General features: G+C 45.4%; 1 protein-coding gene across 1 annotated transcript in view; it reads left to right on the top strand.

Moving 5' to 3' along the window:
• The first annotated feature begins 1069 nt into the window (after nt 1–1069).
• GABRR1 (gamma-aminobutyric acid type A receptor subunit rho1) overlaps nt 1070–10473 on the top strand; it is a 32224-nt gene continuing 22820 nt past the window's right edge. Inside the window, exon 1 of the mRNA XM_034991394.1 lies at nt 1070–1241. Within this exon, the coding sequence (XP_034847285.1) occupies nt 1138–1241 (104 nt within the window). The 5' untranslated portion in view covers nt 1070–1137. The remainder of the gene's footprint in view (nt 1242–10473) is intronic.

Genomic DNA, 10473 nt, shown 5'->3' with positions numbered 1-10473 from the left:
TAACTATCTACAGTGTTTAAACAATTCAACCGAGTAAATTCTGAAGATCTTATTGGCTTTATTCAATGATTCACCAATCAGGCAACATCAATCTAGCAGATAGAAAGGAGCTCTGAGGAGCTATATAAAATGAAAGATTTGTATAAGCAGAAGGGATGGGATAAGGAAGTTACACTAGACGAAAAAGTAGACTGGTTACTGCAAGGTTACTTTCCTTTAGGGGATGGCAGGGGTCTATCAGGTAGATTACTAACTAATGCTAATTAGGTGACTTCTGATTGACTGGTTTAAGATTCCATTTCTGGGGGAGCTGAAACTACGTCTTGGTTTGGTGATATGGAGCTGAGCATAAGTGACTCCATTTTGGGCCCATTCTTTCAACAATAGATAGCACAGACTTAACGGCTATTGCTAATTTATTACTGGTATTTTTTAAATGTGAAATGTCTGATAAATTTCATAATACAAATAATACAGCTGACAAGGAAATGTGGTTCTTTCTGTTCAAAACAAAGACAAAAAATTCTCTTCCCCACTAGCCCTCCCAATCTCAGCCATATAGACAACCTGCCCAGGTAGGAAGCCCTGAGCTTCTGTGGATTCAGCATAGAAGGGAGTGGGGGCAGGGAGCTGTGCAAATCCAGCCCTCAGCTAAAGCAAATAATAATGGCTGAAAGCTTAAAATAGATACAGGGAGGAGCTCATTAACTTGGCACGGGAAGCAGTTCAGTACCTCTGGCATTTCTCATTTTGGAAATTGCTTTGGTCCATTTTCCTTCTATTCATTGGACCAGAAAATACAGACCTTTACTAATATATTCACCAGATATGATGATGAACTAATTTAGACCAGCCGAAATAATTCTTCGACAGGAACACAGGACTTCAACCTCAGTTCAGAAAATCCCTGACATCTGACGTAGGAGGATTTATAGGTTTAGTGGAAATTGCTTTCTCCTGCTCTCCAGATTACATACTGTGGGTTGATTTTTTTTTTTTTTTTTTGCATGAGTAAACATCCTTGGAATAAGGAACAGACCAATAATGTCTTAAGAGAGAAAAAGAACATCCTTTTCCTTTTTGCTATTTCTTGAGAGAACCATTCGCACTTGGAAACCCACGTTGGCTGTCCAGAATATGAAAGTTGGCGTCTTCCTCTTGTGGTGGGGATGGGTTTGGGCCACTGAAAGCAGAGTGCACTGGCGAGGAAGAGAAGTACAAGAGATGTCTAAGAAAGGCAGGTGAGTGGACTTCTGGGGATAGAGCTTAAGGTATTGCTCCGGAGGCATTTCCAGCATATCATGTCTTATGTGTATGCCTTTCCCCACCTTTTCCCTTTGTTCTCCTGCTCCCTCTCTTTTAGGAAGTTAGAATTACGTTGTTGTTTTTTAATGATGCTAGATCAGATACAGTGCTATCATTGTATATTCCTAAATCTCTTATGAATTGTCCTGGCGAAAGATAGACTTTGGAAAAAATATATATATATATGCACCTTGTTTTAAAAAATTAAGGGCAATTATTGAATGTCCGCATCCTAGGTTGGGACAAATCCGCAAATTCTCAAATAGCCAATGGGGTCTCTGATTAGTGAGAATGATTTTGTTAGTTCTAATTATTTCTGCTAGATTTGTGGGTCCCTTACAATGTCTTTTAAAAGAAAACGAGGCGGCTTTCTTCAAGCTGTATGGCTGGACGGATCATTAGATTGTCCCCTACTAGTAAGTGGGGAGGGTGCAGGGACGGACCTGCCTGCAGGCCAGCTGCTCGCCCGTTGCCCACGGTGCGTGCCGCCCTGGCCGTGACAGCGTCCGAGGTGGCAGCTGGGGCACAGGCGGACGGCCCCTCGGCACCTGGACTCACTCAGGCGGCTCTGAGCGCAGCACCGGTCGTTAACTGATGGCCGTCACAGCGGCACACCTGCTTGCCCCACGTTCATCAGCGAAACAGAGGAAACCTGAACCAGCTCTCTCTTTACTGATGAGGAAAGGGAGACAGGAAGGGCATTCTTGACTCTCAGTTCTTTATCAGCGTTAGGTCCAAATTAAGCTTCAGGTCTCGTTATCTGTGGATGTAAATATGAACAGACGTCAGAAATATCCATTAGTGCGAACGGAAATGCAGCTTTCTGCAGATCGGGGCTAGTGACGGGGCTGGGGGTCTGACTCTTCAGTGTCCCCCTCCTGGGTTTTGAGGGCCCTCCACACATGGGCTCCCGGACAGCCCAGTGACGGCTCACAGCACTCATTCTAGGATGTTTTAACAACATCACAAAACCAGGAGCTGAAATATCAGGGGATCGTGGGAAGTCCTGGGCACGGAGAGAGACTGCTGTGTATAAACCACACGCCCTGGTTCTGTCAGAGTCAGAAGTTGCTTGGGCGAACGGGGGAATTCGTGGAGCAGTACTGCCATAGAGCTTATCTGAACCAAATGTGCTCATGAGGATTAAAAGCAACCACAGCGACAAACCCTATTGGTTGTCATCAAAAACTTCTCAGCATCTCTCCTAACCTGGAGTTGGAGTGGCGACCTATTGGTGAATACCAATGATGAAGAGCAGTCCCAGAGAATAAAATAGATTTTCTTTAAAAACATCATTTGGGGCACCTGGGTGGGGCAGTCGGTTAAGCATCTGACTCTTGGTTTTGGCTCAGGTCGTGATCTCAGGGTCATGGGATCAGCCAAGGGGGATCGATCTCCATGTTGGGCTCCACACTCAGAGAGGAGTCTGCTTAAAGATTCTCTCCCTCTCCCTCCGCCCCTCCCCCCGGCTCTCTCTCTCTGAAATAAATAAGTAAATCTTTAAAAAATTAAATTAAAAAATTACTTAAAAGTACTTTCATTTTTTTTATTATGAAAGTCATATATGACTATTATTTAACATTTTTAAAAATGGGAAAAATGTTTTAAAAACATTAAAAACATCCCCAAACCCAGAAATTTATGGGTGTTAACATTGTTAACATTGTTGTGTATTCTTCCACTCCTTTTTTTTCTAAGCACATACTGAGTATTAACTAGTTTGGGATTATTCTATACATAAAGTTACATTTGTAGCTTTAATTTATTTAATATGATTTTGTCTGCAAGTTTACTTATTTATAGTCTACATAATTATCATTTGAATGACTGCATTATAATGCATAATAATGCATAATTTACCACCATTTAAACAGTTTCCTCTGTATTATGGACATTTAGTTGCTTCCTTTGTTATTATAAATATTGCACATGAATATCTTTGTGCATGAGAATGGTTGTCTACATACAGGATTTTCTTTTTTTAAATAAGCTCTATGCCCAACGTGGGGCTTGAACTCACAACCCTGTCAAGAGTCACATGCTCTACTAATGGAGCCAGCCAGGCACCCCTACATACTGATTTCTTAATTAGGATAGACTCCTGGAAGTGTACTGGGTCAAATGGCACAAGAACTTTAAAGCTCCATATATATTTTTGCCAAATGGCTTTCCAGAATGGTGGGCCCAACTTATACATCCACCAGCCAGGTTATGTTTTATTTTTATGTAGCCTACATTTTTAAAGGGCTCACTTAATTTCATCCAGATCCTCAACTCATAAACTGCAGGTAGTTTGTATCCAGGCTTCTCTTCATAGTTTCTACTAATGAAATGCAAAGCAAGGTGAACACATGCACACGACAGGGTGAGGAAAGTGAGGTACCTACGGTGCAGAATTTAAGGAGGCACTTGCCTCCTTAGGTTTTGTTCCCCACTTGCCTCACTCTAGTCTCCACCCTGGCAAATAACTCAAGTGTTGTTTCCCAAGATCTCCACAGGAGGCACATCCAGGTGGGATTCTCCTCACAAATCATACTACTGGTAAATATCAGCATGCCAGGGCATTGGGCAATGTTTCTAGAATGGATCAGTAGTTATTGTCTCTCCCTCCTCCCTGGAAGAATGGAGGCATAACCTGTCTACACCACAGGCCCGGGGACAAAGCCCAGCTCCTGCTCTGGGAGGGCAAACTGACCTACCAGAAGCCCAAGTACTGTTCTCATACTTGCTTTGGCATGCTAGAGAATTCCAGTTTATTCTGAAGGTAAAGTGGGTCTGAATAGCTTCAGCTGATTTCTATTTTGGAGGTAATCACACTGGTAGGGTAGAAGGATGGGATGGTGCTAGAGGGGAGACAGAGAAAGTCATCCAGATCTCTGCCTTATCCCAGGTGAGAGATGGTGAAAGCCTGAGGTAGGATATTAGTGGAAAGAATAGGGCTGGGGGAGATGGATCTAAGAGCTTTAAGAAGCTAGAATTGTTAGAATTCGATCGGGTGGAAGTCTAGCAGGTATTTGGATTGGGTGACCTCGTAGAAGGTGGTGCCAGGGAAGGCAGAGCAGGATGAGGAGCAGATTTGGGGGGAAAGAGGCATTCATTATGAACACGTGGACCGGGATGTGCTTTCACAAGATGCTAAGAGACAGCTGTCCAGTCAGAGGCTTATAGGTCTGCAGCTCAGGAGGGAAATCGGGCTTGGAGATGTAGATTTAATCGGAGTCCTCATAAGTGGTGGTGGATGAGGTGGCCCAAAGATGGCCTGTCACATGAAAGAAGAATAGGATCAAGGACAGAACCTTAGGGAAGAGCAACATTTAAGGAGAGGATGGAAGAAGAAGCCTTCCTCGGTGAAGGACGCTGGAAAAGAAGGACCAGAGAAATAGGTGTATGACTGGAATAGAGAGGTGTCAAAGATGCCAAGAGAGTCATTTATTCGAAAGTTGTCAAATGCTTGTTAGAGGGCCGGCACCACCCCGGCAATGGGTACTTCATCAATGACTAAATCAAATACAGGTTTTGCCCTCAAGAGGCTTACAGACTAGAGAGGCATTCCAGCAAAGTGTCAAGGGTTTCCAGAGGGAGGGAGTGAATAATAAGGTCAGATCACACAAAGATACAGTGGCTAAGAGCCACTGAGGACCTCAGAGAAGAGAAGAGTGACAGTGGGTTGAAGAGCAGGGAGAAGAGGGGGTGAGTATAGGTAACTCGTAGGAGAAACCCAGCTGTGAATGGAAAGGCAGTGACTGGTGAGAGTGAGAGAGAGAGCCGGGCAAGAGCTCTCGGGTCAGCAGAGACCCAGCGGGTTCACAGGTTAAAGGGGGAAGGTGGGAGAAAGGCGATGACGATGATGTTGATGATGCATGAGACACTTGCTGTCAAATCCCTGTCCTGACAAAGCACAAGCCATTGGATTATGGACTGGGTCTCTGGCTGCCCTAAGTATCTTGGAAGTTGATTTTCTCCTAAGTGAGTAAGTCGTGTTCTCTCCTCATCTTGTCCCTTCGTTCTCCAGATGGTTTGCTTGAACTTTTACCCTCTTCTTTGGGCTGCTGGTTCTTGTCCAGTTATGACCTGCCACTCAACCTGACGGTTTCCCGAGGCCTGTACTTACACTGCTCCCCATGCTCATGACACCCTTCCCTTTCCTCTTTCTCCTGTTCATTTCTTTTGCTGCTCCAGTGCTTACCAGAGACAACACCTTCTCTGAGGAGCCTTCGTTGGCCCCCCTCCACCCCTGTCTCTCAGTCTCAACTGGGCAACTTACTTCTGAGCTTCCACAGCCCCAATCCATCCCATCTCAGAGGACCAATCTCTCAGCATTAGCGCTCCCTCCTCATCTGCCACAGCTTCTAGACTATGAGCTCCTTGAGGGCTGTATTAGTCTGCTCGGGCTGCCATAACAAATCACCACAGACTGGATGGCTTAAGCAACAGACAGTGATTCTCTCACAGGTCTGGAGGCTAGAAGTCCATGATCAAGGTGTCGGCAAATTTGGTTTCTGGTGAAGTCTCTCTTCCTGACTTGTAGACAGCCCCCTTCTTGCTGTGTCCTCACATGGCCTTTCCTAGGTGCTTGCCGAGAGGGATGGAGGAGGCATCTCTGGTGTCTCTTCCTCTTCTTGTAAGGACACCAGTCCTATTGGATCAGAGCCCCATTCTTATGATCTCATTTAGCCTTAATTACCTCCTTAACAACCGATCACCAAAAACAGTCACACTGGGAGTTAGGGCTTTAACATATGAATCAGGGGGGCACAGTCCAGTCCATAACAAGGGCTCAACTTGTACCTTTGTCCTTGTCACCCCAAGTTCAAGTACAATATCTGATACATGATAGATACTCAAGAAATGTTAAGCATAAATAAATGAGTCCTAACTCTTGCTATTCCTGTACTTTATTCATCCAACAAATATGGCTTCACTACATGATGTTCCAGGTGCTGCACCCAGGGCTTGGGAGACAATGGCGATCCCTTGAGATACTGACAGTTTAGTGGGGGTGACAGACATTAATCAAATAATTTTTACAGAATGTCAGAATTTCAAGGACCTTAGAAATCCCTTCATTTAAAGATGAGAAGAAATGGGCCCCCAAATATACAATACTTATGCCAAGGTCATGCAACCTCCCCTCAGAATTCCACACCTCTCATTTCTTTATGTCCAGGACCCACCCCTCACCATCACAAAGGGAAAACAGGACATTATATTGATGGGTGTAAGATTCAGGTTGAACCACATGAAAATGTTTTTCTAGGTTAAAACCAGTTGAATGTCAGCCATTTTATGTGGTTCAAACATTTTCTTGCTTAATCCTTATAGCAGTCTTATAAAGTTAGTATCATTCCCCATTTTACAGAAAACAGAGGCACAGAAAGATCAAGTAACCTGCCCAAGGTTTACGGCTAGTCTGGGGCCACCCTGGGAATCACACTGAAGTCTGACTGGTGCCAAATGTGAGCCTCTCCCCATACCGTAAGCTGCCTCCTTGAGAAAACCTAACTTCAAATAAGTGATTGTGACTTGTGATTACTGTGACATCAGGCCTCCCTGTGGGTTTTTACTACCCACTCTTCTGGGCCTGGTCCTGTTTCATTTCCAGGTGAGAGGGCAGGAGGTGGGAGAAGGTAGAGAAGTTCATTCAGTAATTTCACTTACCAAAATATGTTGCGGGCTATCTCCTTGACAAACATAGTCTTTGCTTGTTTTTTTGGTTTTGTTTTTTTTTTTTTTAAAGATTTTATTTATTTATTTGAGAGAGAGAATGAGAGACAGCACAAGAGGGAAGAGGGTCAGAGGGAGAAGCAGACCCCCCGCTGAGCAGGGAGCCCGATGCGGGACTCGATCCCGGGACTCCAGGATCATGACCCGAGCCGAAGGCAGTCGCTCAACCAACTGAGCCACCCAGGCACCCCTTGGTTTTGGTTTTTTAACAGCTGGTATATTTAGTTAGTGATGGGAGCTCAAAAGACATTTACCGAGAGTCTAAAGTGTTCAAAGGCACATAGGTATATAGTGAATAGAATATGATCAGTAAACAAAGGTTGCTCATAAAGGGGGTAGCATTGGAATTAGAGACAGATTTCTACATGTGAGAAAATAGTGTATAGAAAATAGTTAAAGAGCTATAATAAATGGGAAAAATACAAAGTGAGAATTCTGATAAAGAGAATAGGTGGGAAAAAAATCAGAGCTTTAAATTAAAAGAAAGTAATCCAGTGTCTTCAAATGGGAAGGCAAAGGGAATTTATGTTGGGACATATGTACAAGATGAAAGACATGATCTAGGCTGAGATTTTACCTGAGAAGTAAGGGGACAAACATGCTCTTGCTGTGCCCATTTGCCTCCACCAAGGGTGATAGCATCCTAGGTCTTTGTGCTACGGACCTGCCAGGTTGGTGGGAACAGGGGTCAGTCACGGTGGCAGGAAGAAAGCTTGATCAGATGAGCCTGAGATAGGACTTGGAGATAAGATCAGAAGCCACATTGAAGTTGGACTGGTCCCACCCACACCACACACAACCCCTGCTGTCTTTTCATCCCAGGCAGCTCAGGTCTCCCACAGGTGCACTGGCCTCTGGTGTCAAGGAGTGTTCACACCCTGTGTTAGTCAGGTTCTCTACAGAGAAACAGAACCACTAGTATGCATGTAATATGTATCTATCTATCTGTAAATGCGGTATTACATAGATACATTGTGTGACACAGATGTAGTGTAATATACATGTATGGAGAGAGAGGAGGGAAGAAGATTTATTATACAGCAACAGGAGTTGAGGCTGTAACTCAAGTCTGAAGGCAGTCTGGTGGCAGAATTCCCTCATCCTCAGAGGATCTCAGCCTTTTCTCTTAAGGCCTTCAATTGATTGGATGAGACCCACCCACACCATGAAGAGCAATCTGCTTTGCTTAAAGTCTACTGATGTAAATGGTTTTTGTTTTTTTTTTAAGATTTTATTTATTTATTTGACAGAGAGAGACACAGCGAGAGAGGGGACACGAACAGGGGCAGAGGGAGAGGGAGAACTGGACTCCCCACTGAGCAAGGAGCCTGATGTGGGACTCAATCCCGAGACCCTGGGATCATGACCTGAGCCGAAGGCAGATGCTTAATGACTGAGCCACCCAGGCACCCTACTGATGTAAATGTTAATCACATCTTTAAAAATACCTCACTTCAGGGCACATGGGTGGTTCAGTGGGTTAAGCATCCGACTCTTGATTTTGGCTCAGGTCATGATCTCAGTGTCGTGAGATTGAGCCCACACTGGGCTCCACGTTAGGCATGGAACCTGCTTAAGATTCTTCCTCTCTCGGGGCACCTGGATGGCTCAGTCGGTTAAGCGGCTGCCTTCGGCTCAGGTCATGATCCCAGGGTCCTGGGATTGAGCCCCACATCGGGCTCCCAGCTCTGTGGGAAGCCTGCTTCTCCCTCTCCCACTCCCCCTGCTTGTGTTCCCTCACTCACTGTCTCTCTCTCTGTCAAATAAATAAATAAAATCTTAAAAAAAAAAAAAAAAGATTCTTCCTCTCTCTCTCCCTGCGCCCCTCCCCCTGCTGCTCCCTCTCTCAATAAAAGCAAAAACAAACGAACAAACAAAACAAAAAAAACCCCTTGCAGCAACATCTTGTTTAAACAGGCTGGTGTTTAACCAAAAAGTGGGTACCATGGCCTAGTGAAGTTGACACATAAAATTACCCATTACATACCCATTACATACAAACCAAACCCAGCATTGTGGTTTGAAAAGCGGATTATTGGTTACTTATTCAAAAATCCAACTTAGTAAGAAATCAAAAGAAATGAACTATTTACACCCAAGGGAAAATACTTATTCACTATGTGGAAAAATGCACAACCTCTACAGCAATTCAATAAATATAATATAAATAACATTATGGTAACATCCTTATTAGATAAATAAAAATTAAATGCACACATGCACATACACTCACTCACACACACCTTGTGCTGGTGAGTCTGGAGGAAACCAAAACCACATTTGTGGGGCTTTGCCAGTGGACTGACCCTTCCCACACCGCCACCCACCCATAGGGCCAGAGCTATAAGGTACCTCTAGTACCTTAGGGGTGATGCCTTCTGGAATCCGCTTGCAAGGTCTCCAAGCTCCCCCACAGCCCAGCCCCTTATTTCACAGCAGAGTAATCAGAAACAGACAGAAAGCAGAAATGTGTTGGGGCACCTGGGTGGCTCAGACGGTTAAGCGACAGCCTTCGGCTCAGATCATGATCCCAGAGTCCTGGGATCGAGCCCCGCATCGGGCTCCCTGCTCATCAGGGAGCCTGCTTTGCTGTCTCCCTCTGCCTGCCGCTCCCCATCCTTATGCTCTCTCTCTGTCAAATAAATAAACAAAATCTTAAAAAAAAATAAAGATTAAAAAAAATAAAAGAAAGCAGAAACATGTTGTGTTCTCTCATCAGCCAGGAAAGCTGGGGCTTGAGACAGTATGCAGGCTTCCTCACTGGCTGGTGTCCTTCCTGCTCTACCAGGTCATTGCCTCAAAGAGCAATGTGGACAAAGTATGACAGCGGCCTGACTCAGGGTGCGCACTGGAGAGGAGCCCCGTGCTCAGTCTTGGGTGAGCAGCAGAGCAAGCTCAGCTGGTCTGGCCTACGTCTCCCTCCTGACCTCCCTCCCGTTGCCACACGGGCCTGCTTGCCGCTCCTTCCGCACCCTGAGCGGCCCCACCTCCTGGCCCCTGGCCGTGCCGGCCTCTGCCGGGAGCACTCTTTCCTAGCCTCAGCAGGTGGTTCCCTCATCTTCTCAGGCCTCTGCCTGATTGTCACTTCCAGGGAAGTGTTCCCCGTCCACCCATGTGAAACAGCCAGCTAAGCACCCACTCCCAAACCCTTACTCGGCTTGCCATCATCGCCCTAAATGTACGTTCCCATAAGGTAAGATGGAGCCCTGGATGTGTGTCCATGAGAATTTCCTTTGACGTTCTGGCTTCGGCAGGAACAGTGATAGGCAACCCCAAGAACCCACCACTGAAGCTCTAAGCTCGATGGGATGGTGGCAGGAAGACTGGCTCCAGACAGTAAGGAGGCCTGGCTTTGTGACCTGGAGTAGCCACATACTCCATGACTTGTGACAAGTCACTGGACATCCTCAAGTCTGTTTCTTCCGTACAGTGGAGTCAGTTAGC

This window comes from Mirounga leonina, unplaced genomic scaffold (genome assembly GCF_011800145.1).
Source record: "Mirounga leonina isolate KUSES-001 unplaced genomic scaffold, KU_Mleo_1.0 Mir_53, whole genome shotgun sequence".
In the NCBI taxonomy this organism is placed as follows: domain Eukaryota; kingdom Metazoa; phylum Chordata; class Mammalia; order Carnivora; family Phocidae; genus Mirounga; species Mirounga leonina.
The sequence above is the reverse complement of the archived record's forward strand: the minus strand, read 5'-3'. Positions and strand labels throughout refer to the sequence as shown.